This window comes from Hemiscyllium ocellatum, chromosome 12, assembly GCF_020745735.1.
Source record: "Hemiscyllium ocellatum isolate sHemOce1 chromosome 12, sHemOce1.pat.X.cur, whole genome shotgun sequence".
Lineage (NCBI taxonomy): Eukaryota > Metazoa > Chordata > Chondrichthyes > Orectolobiformes > Hemiscylliidae > Hemiscyllium > Hemiscyllium ocellatum.
This window is the reverse complement of record NC_083412.1, coordinates 102,283,677-102,308,950: the sequence shown is the minus strand read 5'-3', so window position 1 is coordinate 102,308,950 and position 25,274 is coordinate 102,283,677. Positions and strand designations below refer to the sequence as shown.

Genomic DNA, 25,274 nt, shown 5'->3' with positions numbered 1-25,274 from the left:
ACTTACAGTGTGGAAACAGGACCTTCGGCCCAACAAGTCCACACCGACCCACCGAAGCGCAACCCACCCATACCCCTACATTTACCCCTTACCTAACACTACGGGCAATTTGGCATGGCCAATTCACCTGACCCGCACATCTTTGGACTGTGGGAGGAAACCAGAGCACCCGGAGGAAACCCACACAGACACGGGGAGAATGTGCAAACTCCACACAGTCAATCGCCTGAGTCGGGAACTGAACCCGGGTCTCAGGCGCTGTGAGACAGCAGGGCTAACCACTGTGCCACCGTGCCGCCCAAGCAGGCTGAGGTTGTTTTCCCTAGAGCATTAGAGGCTGAGGGGTGACCTTATAGAAGTTTATAAAATCATGAGGGGCATAGACAGCATGAACAGCCAAGGTGTTTTCCCCAGGGTAGGGGAATCCAAAATTAGGGGGCAGAGGTTTAATGTGATGGGGAAAAACTTAAATGGGACCCAATGGGCAATTTTTTACACAGAGAGTGGTGCGTGTACGGAATGAGCTGCCAGAAGAAGGGGAGGAGGCTGATAAAATTACAACATTTAAAAGACACTTGGATGTGCAAATGAATAGGAAGGATTTAGAGGAATATGGGCCAAGAGCTGGAAAATGTGGTAAGCTTAATATAGGATATCTGGTCAGCATGGACAAGTTGGACAGGAAGTTTCCATCTCTATGAGTCTATTAGCCAGCATGACTTTGTGCAGCAGAGGTCTAGTCTCATAAATTTGATTGAGGTTTTTGAGGAGATGATGAAGACGACCGATGAGGGTAGGGCAGTGGATGTTGTCTATATGGACTTTCCGAAAGCATTTGACAAGGTACCTCACAGCAGGCTGGTCCAGAAGATTAAGTCACATAAAATCCACCTGAGTTCGTACATTGGATATAAAATTGTCTTAGTCATAGAAGATAGAATGTAGTTAGAGTCATATAGTTATTCAGCATGGAAGCAGATCCTTCGGTCTAACCAATCCACACCGCCGATAATTTCAAACTAAACTAGCCCTACCTGCCTGTGTTTGGCACATATTCCTTCAAACCTTTCCTATTCATGTACTTATTCAAATGTCTTTTTAAATGTTGTAACTGTAACTGCATCTACCACTTTCTCTGGCAGTTCATTCCACACACGAACCACACTCTGTAAAAATAAAATTTGCCGTTCGTGTCCTTTTTAAATCTTTCAGATACGTCCCACATTTCTGAATTCCCCTACCTTAGGAAAAAGATCCTCATCATTCACCTAATCTCTGCCCCTCATCATTTTATAAAACTCAATAAAGTCATTCCTCAAATTCTTACACTTCTTTCAAAACAGTTCCAGACTTTCCAGTTTATTATTTGCTACTATTTACCTGCGGTTCCTGCATACTAGTTTTCTGAAATTCATACATGAGGATATTGAGATTCCTCTACACTGAAGCACTCTGACGTTTCTCTCCATTTAGACAAGTTGCATTTCTATTCATCCAACCAAAACGGATAACCTCATAGTTACCGATGTTAAACTCCATCTGCTAAAATTTGGCACATACACCTAACCTATCAATATTTATTTGCTAATTTCCTATTTCTTTCATTGCAACTTACTTTTTCACCTATTTTGGTGTCAGTTGCAAATTTGCCTATGGTACTTTTTATTCCAAAATCCAACTCATGAATATAGATTGTAAATAGTTGTAGCCCAAGGACCAAAACCTGTTACACCCCACTAGTTACACCTTGCCAACCAGAAAAGACCCATTTATTCAAACTCGCTATCCAAGTTAATAAATTATCTCAAACCCCCATGTGATCTTGGCTTGTGTAGTAACCTTATCAAATGTCTTCTGGAACTCCAGACATAATCTACAGGATCCCAATTATCCATACTCACTGCTATATCTTCAAAGAGCTTCCATATTACTGACTGTGTGTGTTAACCAGTTAATGCAGATTGACTGAACATGTTTTGCTGAAATAAAAAGACATTTTGCTCAAATCTTTCAACTTTCGTTCATCAGGACAATTCACAAGAACCTTTAAGAGAAAACCAACGTTTATACTGCATGCTACGAAACTGATTGACTGGCAAGTAGTCTCTGACTGGTATAAGTATTGCCAGGGAGAATGCACTAATCAATGATGATTTACAGTGTATTTCTGATGAAGGGCTTACATCCGAAACGTCGATTCTCCTGCTTCTCAGATGCTACCTGACCTGCTGTGCCTTTCCAGCACCACTCTCTCAACTCTGTACTCCCAAATGACATTCTTGGTCTACGCACAGCACAGGGATTGCAGTGGTTAAAGAAGGCAGCTCACCACCAACAAGGGACAATATATGCTGGCCAAGCCAGCAGTACCCATGTTTCACAAGTAAATACAAAAAACTACCAGGTTTTGTTTCAATTTTAAACCAGGCAGATTGACACTAACTAGGAGAAAGTGAGATCAGCGTCAAAAAGTGTGGTGCTAGGAATGCACAGGCGGTCAGGCAGCGTCCAAGGAGAGTCAGCGTTTCGAGCATAAGCTCTTCATCAGTAACATGGCTCGTCAGTGGAGGAGAACTTCTTCAAGATGAGCATCCTTTGAAGAGGCTTCGCAGTAAGGTTATAATCAACTAGGATTGTAGATGCTGGCGATCACTGTCAAAAAGTGTGACTATGGAAAAGCTCAGCCGGTCAGGTAGGATCCAAGGAGCAGGACAGTCAACATTTTGAGCATAAACTCTTCACCAGGAATGTGGCCACATTTGTGGTCACACATCAATTGTGTTGTGCAAATTCCAGCTAGTGGGCTATGGTCAGGACCTTGTATGATGATGCTGCTCCTTAAACAAGGTTATGTCGGCCTTGTTTTTTTAAGATGGTTCATAAACACACAGGTCTATGTTTGAAGGATTTTAGGGCCAGTTTGATTATAGCTAACAGATAGTGCCTCAGGAAAAAGACTTTCAAGTTTTAAATAAATGTTTACAATGAAAGGGGAGTAGCTAGTTCTCCCAGCTCAGCTGTCCTCTGGTTTGGTTTGATTTTAGCAAGCAGTCTGTTGTGAAACTGCTGGACTCAAAGAAGCAGGTCCATTCTGAACTTCCCTCTCCATAATATCGCTCCTGTAAGACCCTGTGTTTGATTTTAGCCATGGAGGTGTTTGTGGGTATTATTGAGTGTGTTTGGAACAGTATCTTTGGGTTGGGATGGTCTGTTGGATTTTCAGGTGGATTAGGTTGTTCCATGGTCTGTTCTCCTTTGTTTTTTGTTTCATTCAGTAATCTTTCAAATAAATTCTGTTTTGTTTAAAACTGAGTTATTGGGCCAGTTGCATCACTCCTGGAAATCCACTCAACACCTGTTTAAGACAACTTGCAAAGTTAGTTCCTAATGAAGGTCTTATGCCCATAGCATTGATTCTCCTACTCCTTGGATGCTGCCTGACCTGCTGTGCTGTTCCAGCACCATATTCTCAACTCTAATTACCAGCATCTGCAGTCCTCAATTTCTCCTTGCAAAGTTACTTTCTTCAAACATTTTGAGGGGATCTGGCCTGGTCCATAATACCTGTTTGTCATGAACTACCAAAGGAATGTGATATTTGATAACCACTGGTCTTTGGAGCAGACAGCCTATTGGCATGACATTACACCAGTACTAAAAATCATTTACCACATCACTTACTTAGAGTTATAGTACAGTACAGATATTCGGTCCAAGCTGACCAGATATCCTAGCCTAATCCAGTCCCAGATGCCAGCACTTGGTCCTATATTCCTCTAAATCGTTCCTATTAATACACCCATCCAGATGCCTTTTTAAATGTTGCAGTTGTACCAGACTCCAACACTTTCTCTGGCAGCTCATTCCCCACCCCCAACACACACACCCCCCCCCCCCCGCTATATACAGACACACCTGTGTGTGAACAAGTTGCCCTTTAGGTCCCTTGTAAACTTCTCCCCTCTCACCCCAGTTGTGAGAGAAGTTAAACATTTTACAAATAACCTTGTTTGTGTCGTGTACCTTTCCCATTACTATTGTATGTTACTCCATAGTGACACAGCTCCCCTCAGCATTGGCGCCATTCCTGAGCTCACCCCTCCCCCCAGCCGTCCATGAACACTCCAGCCAATCAGGTACCGCCGCCTTCTTGGTCACGTGCTGCCTTCCTGCCCCGTCGCCGGGTGATGCGGCGGTGCCTGCTGGGATTGTTTTTGTCGATGCCCCAGTGCGTGGTGACGTTTCCGGAGGACGTGGTGACGGAAGGTCGGTGCGCGGGCCCAGCGGCTGAAGATGGCGGAGTATCTGGCCTCGATCTTCGGCACCGAAAAGGACAAGTGAGTGTTGTCCGATAGCGGAGCTGGGAGAATCTCCCGGCCGCTCGCTAGCTCGCCCCATCCGGCTCGGCTCAGCTCGCCTCGGCGCGGAGCGGCGCTTGGGGCAGAGTGCGCCAGCCTCACAGACCAGGGGCCTCCACAACATGGCGGAGCGGCTGCTCGTAGCGAGGGATAATGGGACCGAGGCGGAGACGGAGGCCCGGGGGAAAGGCGCGGGCCCGGGCGGACCCGGGACCCGGGAATAGAGCGAGGGTTAATTGTGAAGGTGGTGTGGGGGGTGGGGAAGGTGTTCGGGCCCGCTGTGAAAGCAGAGGCAGCAGCATCTCCCGGGGATCCGAAACCCCGAGGGGGACAAGATGTCGCCGAGATCCCGGCAGCGAGGCTCATCATCTCGAAACTGGGGAGAGCTAGCACAATCGCGATGGGCCGACTGTCTCTTTTGTGTTAAACCATAAGAAGTACGACACTCGGCCCTTCGAGCTTGCTCTGCCGTTAATGAGATCCATGACGTGGAGGTGCTGGTGTTGGGCAAAATTTAAAATCGCACCACACCAGGTTACAGATTTCGGACCAGTGCTCCTTCTTCATATGGCTGTGGAGCAGAATCAAAAGACACAGAATTTATAGCAAGAGATTGTAATGTCGTGCAACTAAAATTATATGTTGGACAAGGCAAAAGTGAGCACAGCAGATGCTGGAAATCAGAGTCTAGGTTAGTGGTGCTGGAAAAGCACAGCAGGTCAGGCAGCATCTGAGGAGCATCCCGAGCACCACTCTAATCTAGATATAAAGAACAAAGAAAATTTACAGCCCAGGAACAGGCCCTTTGACCCTCCAAGCCTGAGCCGATCCAGATATACTGTCTAAACCTGTCAGTCAATTCCTAAGCATCTGTATCCCTCTGCCCCCCCACCTACTTATGCATCTGTCTGGACCCATCTTAAATGAATCTACTGTGTCTGCCTCTACCACCTCTGTTGGCAACGCATTCCAAACGCCCACCATCCTCTCTGTGAAGTACTTATTGCGTGTATCCCCCTTAAACTTTTCACCTTGAAAGCGTGACCTCTCATTATTGAATCCTTCACCCTGGGAAAAAGCTTGTCACTATCCACCCTATCTATACCCTTCATGATTTTGTAAACTTCAATCTCCTTTTTTCTAATCAAAATGAACCTAACCTACTCTACCTTTCTTCATAGCTAGCATCTTCCATACCAGGCAACATTCTCTTAAATCTTCTCTGCACCCTCTCCAAAGCGGCCACATCCTTTTGATAATGTGGCACCCAAAACTTACACAGTACTCTAAATGCGGCCAAACCAACGTCTTGTACAATTTTAACATGACTTGCCAGCTCTTATACTCAATACCCTGTCCAATAAAGGCAAGCATACTATATGCCATCTTGACCACTCCATCCACCTGTGCAGCAACCTTCAGGGTACAATGGACCTGTACTCCCAGATCTTTCTGCTCATTAACTTTTCCCAAGGGTCTTCTGTTTACAGTATAATTCGCTCTATAATTGTTCTTGCCCTAAATGCATCACCTCACATTTTTTCTGGATTGAAAACTGTCTGCCATTTTTCCGCCCAACTCTCCAGTCTATCTATATTCTCCTGTATTCTCTGACAGTCCCTTATGCTTTCTGCTACTCCACCAATCTTCGTGTCATCTGCAAACTTGCTGATCATACCAACAGTGCCCTCTTCCAGATCATTTATGTATATTACAAACAACAGTGGCCCCAATACTGACCCCTGTGGAATACCACGGGCCACCTTTCTCCATTTTGAGAAACTCTGTCTCCTGTTGCTCAACCAGTTCTTTATCCTCCTAGCCAGAACACCATGCACATCATGTGACTTCATCTTCTCTATTAGTCTTCCATGGAGAACCTTATCAAACGCCTTACTAAAGTCCATGTATATGACATCAACAGCCTTTCCTTCATCGAACAACTTGGTCACTTCCTTGAAGAACTCTATTAATTTGGTACGGCGTGATCTCCCCCACACAAAACCATGTTGCCTATCACTGGTAAGCCCATTCTTTTCTAAATATAAATAGATCCTATCCCTCTACCTTCTCCACCAGCTTTCCCACCACTGACGTCAGGCTCACTGGTCTATAGTTTCCCGGAATATCCCTACTAGCCTTCTTTTACAGGGGGACAACATGAGCAACCCCCCAGTCCTCTGGCACCTTGCCTGTGATTAAGGATGCAGCAAAAATATCTGTCAGGGCCCCAGCTATTTCCCCTCTCGCCTCCCTCAGCAACCTGAGATAGATCCCATCCAGTCCTAAGGATTTATCCATCTTAATAACCTCTAGCCTACCCAACACGTTTTTCCTACTTATGTCAATGTGATCCAGACTAATCAAACTTCTATCTCTAATCTTAACATTCATCATGTTCCTCTCCTCAATGAACACTGATGCAAAGTGTTGGACACTGATGAACAAACCTAGATTGCTGTTTTAGAATGGGTTGCAGGTTTTGCTTCATTAATATGTAAACCCCGAAAGTACTTTTAAATCACATTCTCAAGTTAACTTAAGGTTTTTTTTAAAAAATTGTCATTTCAGCTCAGACAATGCATTAAAGGTGTATGGTCAGTATCTGCATACCAATCTTGAGTCAGACTGGTTCTATTTCAAAAGTTGGAATTTATAAAATAAAATGGATTGACTGCCTGCAGGTTGTGTGCTTTTTGAGCAAAATAGAATGTATCTGCAAATGCAATTTGGCAAATGCGAATTCACCCCATAGACTTGTGTGTGCATGTGTGAGAGTTCATGTGAGGGTCTGTGTTTGCATGTGTGAGTCTGACAGAATATAAGCCTGTAAGAGGGTGTGTGAGTGTGTGTGTGAGAGTGAGAGAGTGTAGTGGGATGGCCTCCAAGGCAGGCATTGTGATACTCGACAATGCAGAGTGGCCGAACAGAAGCTGATAGACATGTTCGGTACCCATGAGGATGGCCTCAACTGGGACCTTGGGTTCATGTCACACTACAGGTGATCCCACTACAGTATACGAATGCGCATACACTTACTCACACTCACACGGACCCTCTCTCTCACACACACTTTCTCAAACACGTGCACACACCTCCTCACAGGCTTATACTCGAATACTCACCAAGCATGTGCGCACGCAAGCACCCTTGCGCACTCGGATGTGCACACACACACACACACACACACACAAGTCTATGGGGTGCATTTGCAGACACATTCTATTTTGCTCAAAAAGCAAACAATCTGCAGGCAGTCAATCGATGTAACATTTTATAAATTTCTACTTTGAAAATAAACCAGTCTGACTCAAGATTGGGATACAGACAGACTCTAACCTCACACCTTTAATGCATTGTCTGAGCAGAGATGTCACTTTTTTTTCATAAAACCTTATGTTATCTCAAGAATGTGGCTTAAAAGAACTTCTGGGATTTACATATTAATGAACTGAAACCTCCAATCCATTTGTTCAACATATCATTTCAATTGAATGACACTAATCTTTTGCTATAAATTCTGTGTCTTCTGATCCTGCTCCACAGCCACCTGATGAAGGAGCAGCGCTCTGAAAGCTAGTGCTTCCAAATAAACCTGTTGGACTATAACCTGGTGTTGTCTGATTTTTACATTAATGAGATCCTGGCTAAATTGATTATCCTCAGCTGTCCTTTCTTGCTTTTCCCCATAACCCTTCTTTCCTTTAATCTGCTTATCTCAACCTTGGTAAATTGTAAGTCAGTGAATCTTGATTGGGGAAAAGAAATTATTGCAGAGGGTTCTTAGGGATAGGATTTACTCACATTTGGAAAAGTATGAACTTAGTTCCGATAATGTGGAGATGCCGGTCAGGCTCACTGGTCTACAGTTACCTGGAATATCCCTACTACCCTTCTTTTTCAGGGGGACACCATGAGCAACCCCCCAGTCCTCCAGCACCTCACCTGTGTTTAAGGATACCGCAAAAATATCTGCCAGGGCCTCAGCTATTTCCCCTCTCGCCTCCCTCAGCAACCTGAGATAGATCCCATCCGGTCCTAGGGATTTGTCCACCTTAATAAAGTTAAAAATCTCACAACACCAGGTTATAATCCAACAGGTTTATTTGGAAGTGCTAGCTTTTGGACCACTGTTCCTTAATCAGATTAAGACCATAAGACATAGCAGTGGAAGTAAGGCCAGTCGGCCCATCAAGTTCACAGTGCTGTTCAATCATGGCTGATGGGCATTTCAACGCCACTTACCCGCACTCTCCCCGTAGCCCTTAATTCCTTGCAAGATCAAGAATTTATCAATCTCTGCCTTGAAGATATTTAACATCCCGGCCTCGACTGCAATCTGGGGCCATGAATTCCACAGGCCCACCATTCTCTGGCTGAAGAAATGTCTCCTCGTTTCTGTTCTAAATTGACCCCCTCTGATTCTAAGGCTGTGCCCATGGTTCCTAGTGTCCCTACCTAACAGAAACAAACTCCCAGCGTCCACCTTTCTAAGCCATACATTATCTTATAAGTTTCTATTAGATCTCCCCTCAACCTTCTAAACTCTAATGAATCCCAGGATCCTCAGCCATTCATCGTATGTTAGGCCTGTCATTCCAGGGATCATCCTTGTGAATCTCCACTGAACACGCTTCAGTGCCAGTATGTCCTTCCTAATGTCAGGGGCCCAGAATTGGACACAGTATTCTAAATGGGGCTTAACTAGAGCTTTATGAACTCTTCATAGCACATCGCTGCTTTGACATTCCAACCCTCTTGAGATAAATGACAACATTACATTTGCTTTCTTAATACAGACTCAACCTGCAAGTTAACCTTTAGAGAATCCTGGGCAAAAGTGAGGACTGCAATGCTGGAAATCATGAGTCTAGATTAGAGTGGTGCTAGAAAAGCACAGCAGGTCAGGCAGCATCCGAGGAGCAGAAAAATCGACGTTTCAGGCAAAAGCTGTCTTTAGAGATTCCTGGACTAGCACTCCCAGATCCCTTTGTACTTTGGCTTTATGAATTTTCTCACCATTTAGAAAATAGTCCATGCCTGTATTCTTTTTATTTCCAAAGACCTCGCGTTTGCTCATATTGAATTTCATCAGTCATTTCTTGAGCCACTCTCCTAAACTGTCTAAATCTTTCTGCAGCCTCCCCACCTCCTCAGAGCTACCTGCCTGTCTGCCTCACCTCGTATCATTAGTGAACTCCGCCAGAATGCCCCAGTCCCCCCGTCCAGTTCATTGATATATAAAGTGAACAGCTGCAGCTCCAACACTGAACCCTGCGGGACACCACTTGTCACCAGCTGCCATTCAGAAAAAAGAATCTTTTATCCCAACTCTGTGCCTTCTGTCAGACAGCCAATTCTCAATCCATACCAGTAGCTCCCCTCGAACACCATGGGCCCTCATTTTACTCAGCAGCCTCCCATGTGGCACCTTATCAAAGGACTTTTGGAAATCTAGATAGACCACATCCACTGGGTTTCCCTGGTCTAACCTACTTGTTACCTCTTCAAAGAATTCTAATAGGTTTGTCAGGCATGACCTCCCTTTACTAAATCCATGCTGACTTGTTCTCATCTGACCCTGCACTTCCAAGAATTTAGAAATCTCACCGTTAATGATGGATTCTAAAATTTTACCATCAACCGAGGTTAGGCTAATCGGCCTATAATTTTCCATCTTTTGTCTTGATTCTTTCTTGAACAAGGGGGTTACAACAGCGATTTTCCAATCACCTGGGACTTTCCCTGACTCCAGTGATTTTTGAAAGGTTACGACCAACGCGCCCACTATTTCTTCAGCCACCTTCCTCAGAACTCTAGGATATAGCCCATCCGGACGAGGAGATTTATCAATTTTTAGATCTATTTTCTAGCACTTTTTCTCTTTTGTAATAGCTGCCATACTCAACTCTGCCCCTTGACTCTCCTTAATTGTTGGGATATTACTCCTGTCTTCTACTGTGAAGACTGACACTAAGTTCTTCACCTATTTCCTTATCTCCCATTACTAGTCTTCCAGCATCAATTTGGAGCGGCCCAATTTCTACTTTTGCCTCTCGTTTGTTTCTTATGTACTGAAAGAAACGGATGCTAATTCAGTGCCCTGAAAGCTAGTACTTCTAAATAAACCTGTTGGACTATAACATGGTCCTGTCATTTTTAGCTTATTCGGATAGGTAGAATGGCTTTCTGTAGAGAAGGTTATGTCTCACAAACTTGATTGAGTTTTTTGAATTAATGAAAAGATAATTGAGGAAAGGGTGGTGTACTCTGTTTGTACGTACTTTTACATGGCCTTTACAAGGTCCCACCTATCAGCTGATACAAAAGATGAAGTTACAGGGGATCTGTGGAGAACTGGTAGGATGGATACAAAACTGGCTTTGTCGTAGAAGACAGAATAGCAGTGGAAGGGAGATTTTGTGATTGGCGATCTGTGACTAGTCTGTTCTGCAATAATCAGTGCTGGGGTTCTATTGTTTGTAATATAAATGATTTGGACAAGAATGTAGATGGTGTGATTAGTAAGTTCATAGATGGTGCAAAGATTGGGGGAGCTGCAGTTAGTGAGGAGGATTACCAGAGGCTACAGCACATATGATAATCTGGAGATTTAGGCAGAGAAATGGCAAGTGGAATGACATCCGTATCCTGTGAATGCATTTTTAAAAAAGGTTAAGAAAGTCATTTCCCACAGGGCTGAAGCAAGTGTCATCACAGAACACACATTTTGACAAAATTATACTCTGAATACTTAGAATTGAGCAGTACCAGTGTGATACCATTAGCGTCAGCCATATGTTCTAGTGATTGGCTGATCACTTTCTGAACACCCCATGCCATCTACTTTTAACCTACCTTTGATGCATGGATGAAGAGTTACACTTGACTTATATTTCTTGAAACTTAATGACTAAAGGGGTGATTTTTCTGAAGATTTATCACTAAAGGGGTCAGCAAGGATAGATTTGGAAAAAATCTTTTTGCAATTGTGTTTGACATGGTGTGAAAATTAGAACTAACCGTGTAAAGTTTGGTGACAGTTCATGAAGAAGCAGAAGTTTGGAACTCTAATGGTATTTGATTCATGATTCGTTCATTTTAAATGAGATTGCTGAACAGTTTTTAACCGTGGTATGAAAGGAATGAGGCAAAGGCAAGTATGTGGAGTTAGGTCACAGGTCAGGCTCTTTCTGATTGGATGGTGGAACAAGATCGACTGGGTGAATATTTGAGAGTGCAAGCTCCAATTATCTTGTGATTGCTTGTAGTTGATGCTGCCTGACCTGCTGGGTTTTTTCAGCACCACACTCTAAACTCTAATCTCCAGCATCTGCAGTCCTCGCTTTCTCCTGGTAGTTAAGTTCAGCCTATGATCATTAGCAGGAAGAGGTATGGAGCCAGTAATTGAAGAACAGAATTTCTTCTGCAGTCTAAATACAGTGGCTTCAGTCTTCTCAATCTTTACTGTCAAAATATTTTCTCCAATTAATCAAGGGTTAGTAGGAGTGAACAAGATGAGACCCATCTTTAGCTCATGTTGTCAAATGCTGATAGTTTTCTGGTGTGTGGGTGAGAAGTCATGCATTTATGAAGCATTATGGCCCCAGGACAGCCTAACACGTTTAGCTCCAAGTACATTTGAAACAAACCAGGGAAATATGCTTTCTTAATAAAGAATTCTATAAGCTGAAGCTTCCATCATTGATTTTGCCTTAGTTACTTTTTAAATAAAAACTTTATAAGCATTCACTCTTAAACAGTGGAACCATTATCTGGGACTGGATAATCTACTCTTAATATAAAGCAAGTTTCTGCCTTAGATATGATCACTATTTCCTGCTGGACGTAGATAAAGCTAATCTAATTCTGATTTCTGTTGCTTTTACAAGTCACAGATTTGAAGCCAACACAGTAGCGAGACCTATTCATGTATTCCTGATGATGTGATGCTTGGATCCAATTGCTATTAGCCTGTGGGACACCTGTGATCAGACACAAATAAATCATCTGCTCCTCTGGTTTTGAAGGATACACTCTTTGACTGCAATAGCAAATTGTTAAGAAAACAATGTGATTCTCCCACAGATTGAAATTTATTAGACCATTGTGTATTCCTCCTAGAGAGCTGTGGCACCTGGATTTTGCAATCTGTTCTTAAGAATGTCAAGACATACAAAATCCAACCTTTTAGTTAGAGGTTTTGAGCATATGATAGAGATGCCTTACTTACTGTAAGCACCTTACTAATGGGGGTCCCCTGGTGAAGCAGTTGCTTGTTACTCCAATCTCCTGTGCTTGCGAGAGAACTGTCTTGAGACAATCTCCTTGTGAACTAGTCTGACTGTGAGGCCACACCTATCTATGTAATCATATGTTGTCTTGATGATGTTACTATAATAAATAGGAGAATAGGCCATTCACCCCCTTTAGCCTGCTCTGGTATTCACTAAGATCATGACTGAACTGATCTTAGCAACTTCACTTTACCTTCTGCTTGTTGTAACTCTTGGCTTCCTTTATTCAAAATTTTGCCGATCACAGCCTTGTGTATATTCAGTGAACCTTCTTCAGCTGCTGTCTGGGATGGAACATTCCAAACATCATTTTAATCAGCTTCTTAAAGGAAATGCCCTTCATTCTGAAACTGACCCCCTTATTCTACATTCTACCATGAGAGGAAGCAACCTCTATCGTATCAAGCCTTTTCAGAATTGAATGTTGCAATAAAATCAATTCATTCTTTCAAATTTCAATGAGGAGAGTCAAACTTGCTTAACCTGTCTTCGCAGGACAAGCACTTTACCCTAAGGATCAGCCAAGTGAATCTTGTCAATGCAGATATAGTCTGTCTTAAGACCAGACCTATACCTAGTACTGTAGGAGTATGCACACCTGTGCCCAGTATATTTATAAGTGGCAACAAATAAAAAGGCTTTCTGACTTTTATACACCCCTTTGCAATGGAGGCTGCCTTAATTGCTTACTGTCACTGTATGTTAACAGTGATGCGTAAACAAAGTAATCTGACTCTGTACTGCAACATTTTGCGGTCTCTGTCCATTGAAGTATTTTGGCGTATAACAAATTGAAAGAGAGAGCACAAGAGGAACAAATGGCAAGATAATGGATAGTGTCAAAGTAAGAGGGCATGTAATATAGCCTAAATTCGGTTCATAGGCAAATGGTGTACTCATTTCCACACTAACTTTTAAGGTACAAGAGCAAATCTCAATACTTTATCCTATATTTATTAATCTTGGAGGCCATGATGAATTTGGAATCTGAAATTTCTTTTCAGTATCTCAGAATTCTGTTAGATGGTTAATTATACTTTTTAAATTTGCAACTTACATTTAGATGTGAGGTCACACTGAGTGGACCCTCACCTCAAATATTGCAATCATTATAGTTCTTGCTGCTCAAACCTGTCAGAGTTTCAGCAGTTGAGCTGCTGCTGATTCAATGTCTCTTGCCCAAGTTGGGTACATCAGCAAGCCAGACCCTCTGGTATTATTTGGCTTCATTGTATTAAAGTAAAATTTGGAGCAGTTTGAAATGTAAGTGTAATGTAAAAATAAGTGTATTTGACTGAAGAAGGGGAATCATATGGAGAATATTTCTCATTCAAATTAGAAAGCACTGAGATTAAAAGTTACGTTGTGACTGAATGTTGTACTGAGCAGATGTGTCCTCTTATAACAGGGTCAACTGTTCATTTTATTTTAAAATTGGAGCCTGTCGTCATGGAGATAGATGTTCTCGTTTGCACAACAAGCCAACTTTCAGTCAGGTGAGTTTGCTATTTGTTCATAATATGAAATTATAACTGTATTCAACAGCTCTCCAGGAGCTGTCACTCATGCACATGCTAGTCAAAGGTGATGCACACTGCTTTAATGCTTTTAACAATCTTTCCCATTGCTAAGATTATTGCCGCCTCCTGTAAATCAGGACTGTTCTTATCTTTTGTGTCTGCCTACCTCCTTCTGAAATGCTGGAATCATGACTCTGGTCTACCAGTTTGCGGAAGCGTTAAACTGGTTGGGAAGTCTCCAGCTTCTTGTTTTTCCTGCCAACTTATGTACTAGAGGCTAATCCAGCCTTCCTTTATGAAGCTTTTTTAAAACAAACACCTTGGGAAGAGCAGCCAGACTCCATATATTTCTAGACAAAATTGTGCCAGTGCTGCAAGCTGTTGTGCTTTCTACTTTATCTAGGGTAAATCCATCAACTACAATTTGTACTACACATGTTTATTGATGAAGAAACAGCTGCTGCGGCATAGAATCAGGTGTGCTTTCTCACTGTGTCTGTTTTGCAGAGATTCTCATCCAGCTTGCATCATGAGTACATTAACTGATGTTGACACACCTCCTCCTGTACATCTCAAACGGATGGCTCATTTTAATGTACAATTGACCAGCTTTTCAAATCTCTACACTGGGGAAACAGTTTATTTCATTTGTTTTCAGTACTGAGTACACATGTCACTATGAGGAAACAATCTGTGTTTTGATGACTTACATTTGTCCATTGTGGTATTACAGCAGACCTTCAAAGCCCTTCATGTCATGAAGACATTTTAGTTGCAGTAACTTAATGGTTCAGTGCTGATTATTCTGTGTTGAGTTTTCAAATCCATGTGCCATTTCCCACAAATAAATAGCTATTTCCTCATCCACAAACTATCTGCTTCCCCCAGTACCGGAAGAAGCTATGCTGAGTACAGGCTTTGACTTTTAGTTTTGTAATGGATACTTCATTTCTCAAGTTGGCCCATGCAGAGCCTATGGAATGACCGTATTTTTCTGTCCTCCAATTGTTAAATGGGGCAAGATATTTTCTACTAAGTTACTTTTTCAGATTCTGTTTGCTGTATGTAATTGGACTTCAGTTTGACTTTAATTCCGATTTCAGTTATAAAGCTAGTTCTGGTGAAGGGGCTTTACAAAGTAAAACTGACCCGCACATGCCCTGCAGGTTAGTATCCCCACTTATGCCATGAAGTTTCAAATGTTGGGGAGAGCAGTCCTGCTGTTGTTGAATAGCTGAATGCAAACTTAATATTGTGCTGCATGGGGATTTTCATCAGGCAATAATTAGATATGATTGGATGAAATGAAAATCTGGAATTCAGTTTGTTTCCTTCCTCCATGTTAAAGAAAAAAATACCAGCTCACATGATTGATATTTTCGGATAGGCCAAACTTACCCTTGCTCTTTTCCCATCGGCTTGGCTGAGTGGTTAATGAAATGAGATTGAAGTTGATTGATAGGAGAGCTCTTGAGGCACAATGATCTTGTTCCTCCCTCTTCGTTAGAAGGTCCAAGTTTAGATCCCACCTGCCCCAGGCATGTCATAACATCTGAACAGATTACAAAGAAAAATCTAAACCTTTTAATTTAGATAATCCTGACCTCTACCCATCTTTTTTGAAGTCCCAAAGCCTCCAGCACTTACTGAGTTGATTTTTCTCTGTTGTTTTGGGCATAGTACAGTTGATTTGCAGCTTGCCCTCTCTGTGGCCTTTCTGTTTAATATGAGGAACAAGGAAATTGATGTTTTGGGCATAAGCCCTTCATAAGGAATAATACATTTGGGCCAAGGGGGCTGAGAGATAAATGGGTGGAGGGTGGGGCTGGGAGGAAGGTAGCTGAGTGTCCAATAGATAGATGAAGTTGGGAATGAAAGGTAATAGGAGGGTAGAGCGGATTGGTGGGAAGGAAGATGGACAGGTCGAGAGGGTGGTGCTGAGTTGGAAGGTTGGTTTTGGGATAAAGTGGGGGGAGGGGAATTGGGAAACTGGCGAAATCCACATTGATCCCATGTGTTTGGAAGGTCCCAAGGTGGAAGATGAGGCATTCTTCCTCCAGAAAGCAGGTAGTAAGGGTTTGGTGATGGAGGAGACCCAGGATCTGCATGTCCTTGGAGTGGGAGGCCTACTTGCAGGTCATTTCAGAGAAATCTCTGGCTCACAAGCACTAAGCAATCCCACTGCCCTGTGGCTGAACACTTTAACTTCCCCCTCCCACTCTCCCCAAGGATATGCAGGTCTTGGGCTTCCTCTATTTCCAAACCCTTACCACCCGTTGCCTGAAGAAAGAACGCCTCATCTTCCACCTCCAACCACATGGGATCAATGTGGATTTCACCAGTTTCCTCAATTTCCTTCCCCTCACCTTATCCTAGACCCAACTTCCAACTTGGCACCCCCCTCTTGAACTGTCCTACCTGTCCATCTTCCCTCCCACCTATCTGCTCTACCCTCCTCTCTGATCTATCACTTTCACCCACACCTTCATCTACCCATCGTACTCTCAGCTCCACACACCCCTTTCCGATCCCCCCACCCGTGCCCCCAGCCCACCCTCTCTCATTTATCTCTCAGCCCCCTTGGTCCTGATGAAGGCCTTATGCCTGAAACGCCTATTCTCCTCCTCGGGTGCCACCTGAACGGCTGTGTTTTTCAGCGTTACACTCTCAACTCTGATCTCCAAAACCTACAGTCCTCAGTTTCTCGTGTCTATTTAATACTATGAATGATACGGCCATAGGCTAAATCTGTATCATGGGCTGCGGATTAATGCTTCAAGATGGTAGTTGTCAAATGTTCATTCAACACCAGATCAAGTGTGAATTGTGAAGAGTTGAGAAACAGCTGCATTGCCCTAATAGACCTTGGTAGCTGCGTTGATGCTGAATTTCAGCAAAGTTATCATGCTTTATATTCAAGCACAAGCTGACACTTGGTATTTGTTTTTGTTACTTGTGCCTGTCTAGGTCCCACGTGATACTTTTCAAATTCCCAAACATCCGCTCCAAAGGTCTACATTTTGTCAGGGAGCTAGTTTCACCTGTCACCAGAATGGTTTTGATTCCTTCAGCTTTCCTTTTTACAATAACAGTACAAGTTATGTGGAAGCTGAAGCAGTATTGCAATGGCAAATTGTCTCCCATTAAAACTGCTGTGTCAGAGCACATCTCTGTCCCATCATAACTGCTGTTAGGGCTGATCCCTCCTATCACATCTGCGCCATTAGGGCCCATAACTGCCTTTAGAGCCCATCCCTTCCATTGTAACTGCGGTGTTAGGGCCCATCCGTTCCTGTAGTAACTGTGCCGTGGAGAATGCCTGAAGTGGTGGATATGACAGTTGTTTTTCCTGTTTAGCTGTTTGGTAATCTTTGGCCTTAACTGTTGGTATACCTATTTTCTCCCTCCTTGATATGGTTTTAAGACAACAAATTTAATATCCTCAATCCTGGGGCCATATTAGTTACTGTTCAGGGCAATGGCTGCGTCACATGGATCTTGGAGTATGGTTAGAGTGGTTAACTATGTTGATTCCCTGCAACATCCATGAGGTTACCCTTGATTGCAGCATACGTTCCAGAATGTCATTATAGTGAAGTAATGTGGCATGTGTATTTGAATTTCACTTCTCATGGCATCTTCACACCACCTGTCAGCAATGTTAGTGAAACTTCTGGCCAATATTGCAATTTAGTTTTGTAATTGGCTGTTCTCAAGACCGCCATTGTCTGGTTCTGTCTCTGCAATCTGTTAATCCTTTATATTAGCTTTGAGAAGCATTTCTACTTGCTGATCTCCCTTCTGTTGTGATGCTCCAAAGCATGTAAAATTTTCTGTTTCTTTCTGTACTATTCTGCCTCTGCCACTCTTGATCGCAGCTCAGGGGGCCTGTTTTCATTTTTGATCCTTGACCATCTCTGTCATTAGACTTGAGGAACAACAGAGTGAATACAAATGTGAACACATACACTCCACAGAAGGAAGCTGTTGCCAGTGTTCAGGAACTGTCCCTGCTCATTTTAGTTAACCCTGCAAACATCTGATACTGAGACAATTCTGCTTTGTGTCTTGTTCCTGCTTAGGTACTTCAGCTGGTGTGTTTATTGCTAAATTATCGGAGGTCGTGTTCTGCATTTTCATGGGGTGCATGTGGAATTAATTGAAATCTCTGTGCACCTCTACCTCTAAGCATTTTGTTGGCTCTTTCATCGCGGGTGCTGCTTGTGATGTGCTGCTTGCTTTTTGATTCAATGAATCATTGCAGCTTTGTAATTGGAACAGATATGCAAACCCTTTGTTAAAGCTGTCATTGCATATCTATCTCCTGTTAACGTAATAATTGAGAGTAAATCTTGTCGGGCACCACTGTGCTTGGTTTGAGATGGTAGCCATTTGCACAGAGCTTTCTAATCATACCAGCTGCTTATAACTCTGCTCCTAGGCACCAAGCTATTTCCCTTTTTAAAACTGCTTATCCATGTTAAAAATTGACTAAAATGTTCCTTTCAAATTGCAGCTTCTATTTCTAGGAGCTTGACGAGCTGCTGAACAATGGAGGTTTTATTTCTACCAATTTGTTTTGCATCTAGGTGAAAATCCCTAGTTACATAGTGCAAAATCATGGAAAATGATATTGCAGTACTAACCCAGTGCTACTGGCTATTCTGGCTACTTCAGGACAGTTAAACATTACCACTGACAAAATGAGCATGATGAAAACTACACACCTGAAATAAATATAAGTGTCAACAGATGTATCTCTGTCATGACATTTCCTTGTGAAACGTTTGGGTACAGGATTGATGACTTTGGGTGTTAGAAGTTGGCACAAATTCCATTTTGATCGCTGTGTGAGATGGAAATGCTGCTTTTGAAAAAAAAGACTGAGTTGCACATATTCCCAGCAAGGGACAGCTGTGGTTATTCCTGCTTTGTGAATTCCATCCAAGACATCGAACCTTCTTCCCATCTAATTCAGCAGCTGCCTTGTAATGTGCATTCTCTCTGATTGCAGATTAAGTTGAGTTTGTGTATTGCTTTTGCTGTCAGCATGATCCCATCTGCATCCATTTCAAGAGTATAACTACTTGACTGGCTAAAACAAGTAATTTTTCAAACATGTCTCAGTTATTAAACTTGGTGACTGTTCAGCAGGAGCTCAGGGTAAGCCTGCTGGTATATTCATGCCATTTTCCCCTGATGCTGCTCGTGATGAAGGCAGTTACAGCTACTTTTAATTTTAACATATTCATGGTGGGTGTGGAGGTCTCCACGTTTTAGTACTGAGCCTTTCCTGCACTGAATGAGAACAGGGACCAATCTCCAAGATGACGTTGTAAAGATAGCCAAATTAAGCAACACTGGGACAAAATAACTTGGATTTCATGGTCAGTGAAAGATTTTATCCCACATTACTGACTCGCTGCTTCTCTACCTCTAGGCTGCCATGTTACATTAAGCTGTATACAGGGTAGCCTCATGAATGTAGCATTGTTTATGATCATGTCAGAGTTCTCTCCACTCCGCAGTCCTCTCCATTATGTGCAGCAGCCAATGGGATTTCCTTTTTTTCTTCTGCAGACCATCTTGATTCAAAACATCTACCGTAATCCCCAAAATAGTGCACAGACGGCAGACGGCTCACACTGTAAGTCCCACCATTGGAGATCTGGGTTTTGGCCATTTTGTAGAGCAGTAGCTGTTGGTCTCACCTGATTTGAGGCCAGTTCATACAAAGATGAGGTGTAAACAAAACGTTGGCATTGATCCAGGGCTTGATGTTCATTTCCCAATAGGCACTACTATTCAAATCTTAAGTGTGCACACATGTTTGCACAGACTTTGTGGGCACCTATAAGTCCTTTCCCAGAATCCAGAGTTGGGAAGGCTGTTCATGATTAATTTGACATGAAAGAGAATGTCTCAGAAAACATCAAACCCTGGCTAGTGAGTGCTGCCAGCGTTGGCTTCTAGACATCAGGTTTTGTGCTGGAGATGATTCAATCTCACACTGAGCTCACACTGGGTAAGTAGAGGCTTTTCAGTACCATGCATTGCTGAGATGTGCCAACAACTCAAGACCAGTATCCTGATTCCGTATAACCTCAATATAAATTTGTGGGAATCTCCTGGTATATAATTCCTGATAGGACAGTCTTTGTGTACTGACTGAATGTTAGGGCCTGGAGTCTGGGGCTAGGGTCTGCAGTGGTAAAGCTGTTGTTAATTCCCGTGGTCCTGTGGCTGCACTTCCTGACGTGTTTAAAACAGAATGCATCAGAAAAGCAAATGGTTTTGTAGATGATGCTCACTATGATGTGTATTTGCGAGCTTCTGTCTTAAGCAAATTTCTGATTCTGAGATATCAACCAGTTACTGGTGGTCCTGCTGCTGTTATATCATGATATCTCCATATCTTCACAGCTTTGTCAGATGGGTTCTGATGAAAATGAAGACTCATCATTCTGAAGGGATTAACTTTTTCTTTTCAGCTTCCCATTTGCCAAGTCAAAGAGCGTAAAGTAGGTTTTAAGTTGAACATTTTTTTAGAGATGTGGTGTGAAAACCTGTTACGTTTTGTATTTCAGACCATTGCGCTCTTGAACTTATACCGTAACCCTCAAAACTGTACCCAGACAGCAGACGGTTTCCACTGTAAGTTAACAAATGTATTTGCAGGTTGTCGAGTTGTATTTATAGTCAGGAGGATGTGTGTTTTGTCATCCAATTCAGTACTTTGTAATAATATAGTTTGAGCAAAGTCTAGTACATGTATGTCTTCCAATTTTCTCAACTGTCTGGCTGAGAGGGGATGGGTGGGAGGGGACATGCTGTAGATGGCAAAGATTGGACCAGAAGACTCAAGATATTGAACAGAAATTTAATGACTTACTGAACACCTCTTCCAGGATGGGATGTCATATTCAGACTAAACTTGATTGAGGGTCTAGAATGTTGCATCAGCTGTCTTTGGGTTTGGTGCTGCCTAAGCCTCGGGTCAGAACAGTGCATCCAAAGCATAATGGACTTGGTTAATTATGTACATGAAATCCTCTGTTCAGCAGTTAGCTATGATTGGCAGCAGGAAGCTCAGTTGCAGTGATGGGTCAGACCTATTTCTTGAGTTTGAAGCTGTTTGGTGGGAGGGTACAATAAATCAGCAAAGGGATAGAAGGAAACGTAACTTCAAAAATGTTCACTTTTTAAAAAATGAAATGTTAATGGACAGTCCTCTCTGAAATGTCATAAAATTGAACAGATAAACAGTAGAGATGAGATCCTGTGAAAGTGTGTATAGACGTTTTCAAAAAAAAATCAACCAACATCACTACAATGCCAGCTTGGCTGCATGGATCTCATACTTTCACTGTGGGCCTATTTCTCTCCGTTAAACAGCAAAACTGGAAAGGGTGTGCTTTTTGCGTCCTGTTAAGTGCAGCTTTGCTGTGCTCAACTGCAGTATAAATAACGTGGAATTCAGGAAATCTGGAATAAGATTTATAAACAGCAGAAACCTTTAACTGAAAGATAAACTCTTGCTGATTAGAGCTTGAATTTGAATAAAATCATACAAGCCCCTAATATATGTGGTACAATAGTATTACTGTTCAGTCCTTGCTTTCATTGATATTTTGTGTAAAGTTGGAACATGGTTGTTTCCGGAGTCAATTTACAATGGGATATGGGAAGAGGCTGGGAAAGTGGACTCAAGGCAAAGAATCAGCAAGATAACTTTGGATGGGAGAGCAGTCTCAGTGGAAGGAATGATTGTCTATGATATTTGAAGCTCCTTTTGAACTTCAATTCATGACACCGCATGAATCATCCCATTCAATTTTTAACCATACGGTGGTGTATACCTAGGTTAATTTCATAGGATAAGGATGGTGCTGGCTAGCCAACATCTGTTGCCAATCCCCAGTTGCCCTGGAGATTGTGATGTGAGTTGCTTTAAATAAGTTTGTAGTTATTTAGGCCAGACTGTAAGGAAAAGTGATTAGATTGTCTGAAAGACAAGAGTGAACTGCATTAGCTTTTCCAACAGTCTGGTAGTTTCTGTGTCACCATTGCGGAGATTGGTTTTGATTCCAGATTTAGTTAATTCACTGTTCCCTCAAGGGTAGAAATTCGTGGCAGCTGTGACAAATTTAGGTGGAGTCCGAGTCAGATATCCTTTTTATATATGTTAAAAGCACAGCTAATTATGTGTTTGAACTGGACAGCAATTCAAGAGTGGTTTAAATTACAGCTTCAACAGTGGTTAATCTACACTGGTTCACTTAAAATTAGGCTTGGGTCTTATACAGATTTCTTCCAGTAAATTTGAATGCTATGGTTGACACTTGTGTATCTGGTTGCAGTCTGAAAAGATGATCTGAACCATCAGAAAGAGACTCTACTCAGTATCTTGAGCCTTAAAGTTATATCACGTGGGGTTCAGGGTGAGCTTTTTAACTGGATACAATGACTTGAAGGTGCTGGTGTTGGACTGGGGTGGATAAACTTAGAAAATCCCACAATACCAGGTTATGGTCCAGGAGGTCTATTCGGAAACACTAGCTTCTGGAGCACTGCTCCTCCATCAGGTGATTGTGGAGAATAGGATCATGATCACAGCATTTATAACCAAAGGAGTCTAGTGTCATGGAGATCTGATACAGGAAACAATTTTAGATTAAATCTTTCACATTGGGATATGCTGGTTTCTGTTCTTTGAATATAAATCCCAGAACTTCTTTTAAATTACATTCTCAAATTAGCTCAGCTTTTCTAACAATAGGTGTGAAGTCTGTCTGTGTCCCAATACTATGTCAGACTGGCAAGCCCTCTGCACCGTTTTAGTTTTACGTGGATTAATGCAGTTTTTGAACAAAATTAAAATATAATTCTCAAAACAAATTCATCCCATAAACTTTTATATATACATCTGTAGATGCGGCAGAGTAGGTGGGCATGAGTGCACATGATTGTGTGTAAGCTTGGTTAAGTATGAGTTGAGAGTGTGGGGGGCTGTATGTGTGTGCATATGAGAGAGAGCATGTGTACGGGAGGGTTTGTGCGGCTGAGAGTATGTATGGGTGTGTGTGTGTGTGTGGGTGTGTGTGTGTGTGTGTGTGCGCGTGCGCGTGTGTGTATGAGAGAATGTACCATGTAGTGGGGTCACCTGTAGTGTGACATGAACCCAAGGTCCCAGTTGAGGCCATTACTGTAGGTACCGAACTTTGCTATCAGCTTCTGCTCAGCCACTCAGCATTGTCGCTTGTCCTGAAGTCTGTCTTGGATAGTCACCCAAAGGTCCGAGGCCGAATGTCTCAGACCACTGAGTGTTCCCTGAGTGGGAGGCTGGGAAAGTGGACTCAAGGCAAAGAATTGAAACCTGCCTATCCCATTCTAAAATATGTAAGGTTTAATCTAAAATTGTTTAATGTATCATATTTCCATGACACTGGACTATAAAATCTGATCATGATCTTATTCTCCACAATTACCTCTTGGCATTTCGAAAACTAGCGCTTCCAAATAGATCTAAATTCATACAAGGTTAACTTAATGGCAGGAGAGAATGTGATGGTGGAGGTTTTTTGGGATTGGAGGCCAGAGACCAAAGATGTTCCATCGCGATCAGTGCTGATCCACTTTTGTTATTAATATAAATGATTTAGATGTGGATATAGAAAGCATGGTTAGTAAGTTTGCAAATGACATCAAGTTTGGTGGTATAGTCAACAGTGGAGAAAACTATCTAAGTTTACAAAGAAATCTTGCTGAATTGGGTCAATGGACTGAAGAGTGGCAGATGGAGTTTAATTTGGATAAATGAGGTATTGCATTTTGGTACAACAAATAAGAGTAGGACTTGTACAGTTCAAAGTAGGGTCTAGGGTAGTGTTGTAGAATAGAGACCACGAGGGATTCTTTGAGATTTGTGTCTGGTATAGATGGGGTGGTTAAGAAAGCATTAAGCATTTCTCAGGCCTTTGAGTATAGGAGTTGGGACATTATGTTGAAGTAATCCAAGATGATCTTGAGGGCTCTTCTGGAATAGTGTCCAGTTACGGTTATCCTGTTACAGGAAGCATATTATTAAGCTGAAGAGGATTCAGAAGAGATTTACCAGGATATTGTTGGGAATGGAAGATTTGAGTTACAAGGAGATGCTGGATAGCCTGTGACTTTTTTCACTGGAGCATAGGAGGTTGGGGGGGTGACCTTACAGAGATTTATAAAATCATGAGCATTGTGGATAAGGTGAATGGCAGATGTCTTTTCCCTAGGGTGGGAGATTATAAGGTGAGAAGAGAAAGATTTTAAAACGATGGGCAATTTTTTTAAATCACAGTGGTTTATATGAGAAATGAACTTCCAGAAGAAGTGGTGAATACAGGTGCAATTATACTGTTGAAAAGATATTTAGATAAATACTTGAAGAAATGTTTGGAGAGATATGGGCCAAGTGCAGGCAGGTGGGACTCGTTTAGTTTGGGATTATGGTCAGCATGGACTGGTTGGGCCGAAGGGTCTGCTTCCGTGTTGTATAATTATTATGAGGTGTTCGTGGCAGTTGGGTCATAAAGCACACTTGTCAGGGTTCAAGGTAAGGGCAAATCTGCATGCTCTCTGGGAGATGGCTTCTCAGGTCTGTTTACCACAAAGTGTCCGTTACTCAAATCCTCAGCTCGGGCACTTCCTGGGTATTGTGTAATCGGTAGGTTTTGATCGGGGGTGCGGCTCCTTCACAGATCCTTCATTTGGGGAAGTACAGGTCGAGTTGTAACTGAAGAAAAGCTCAGTTTAGGGCTGCCACTGTCTTGCCATCCTTCACCTCCGAAAAGCTACCTTGTTTTTGAATGTTGTTGCTTTCAAACTGTTCTGACTCTTAAGACAGCGACTTAGTTGAAGGCTGAACCTAAACTAAAATCAGTTTGGCAAAAGGGAAAATGAAAAGCAAAAAAATCATCATGTTTGTCATCACAAAACTGCTCACCCTAGGGTCATAGAAGTCTACATTGCAGAAAAAGGCCCTTCGGCCCATCAATTCTGTGCCAGTCAAAAATAATCACCTAACTGTTCTTATCCCATCTTTCAGTACTTGTCCCATA

General features: G+C 42.4%; 1 protein-coding gene across 3 annotated transcripts in view; it reads left to right on the top strand.

Moving 5' to 3' along the window:
- The first annotated feature begins 4,228 nt into the window (after positions 1-4,228).
- The window catches only part of u2af1 (U2 small nuclear RNA auxiliary factor 1), a 43,292-nt gene continuing 22,246 nt past the window's right edge, over positions 4,229-25,274 (top strand). For 2 of the 3 annotated variants that reach the window (XM_060833898.1, XM_060833897.1), the window contains exons 1-3: positions 4,229-4,337; positions 14,064-14,151; positions 20,763-20,829. In XM_060833898.1, the coding sequence (XP_060689881.1) occupies positions 4,294-4,337; positions 14,064-14,151; positions 20,763-20,829 (199 nt within the window). In that variant the 5' untranslated portion in view covers positions 4,229-4,293. Of the gene's footprint in view, positions 4,338-14,063; positions 14,152-19,755; positions 19,823-20,762; positions 20,830-25,274 lie in introns of all 3 variants that reach the window. The other variant, XM_060833899.1, reaches the window with a different exon arrangement.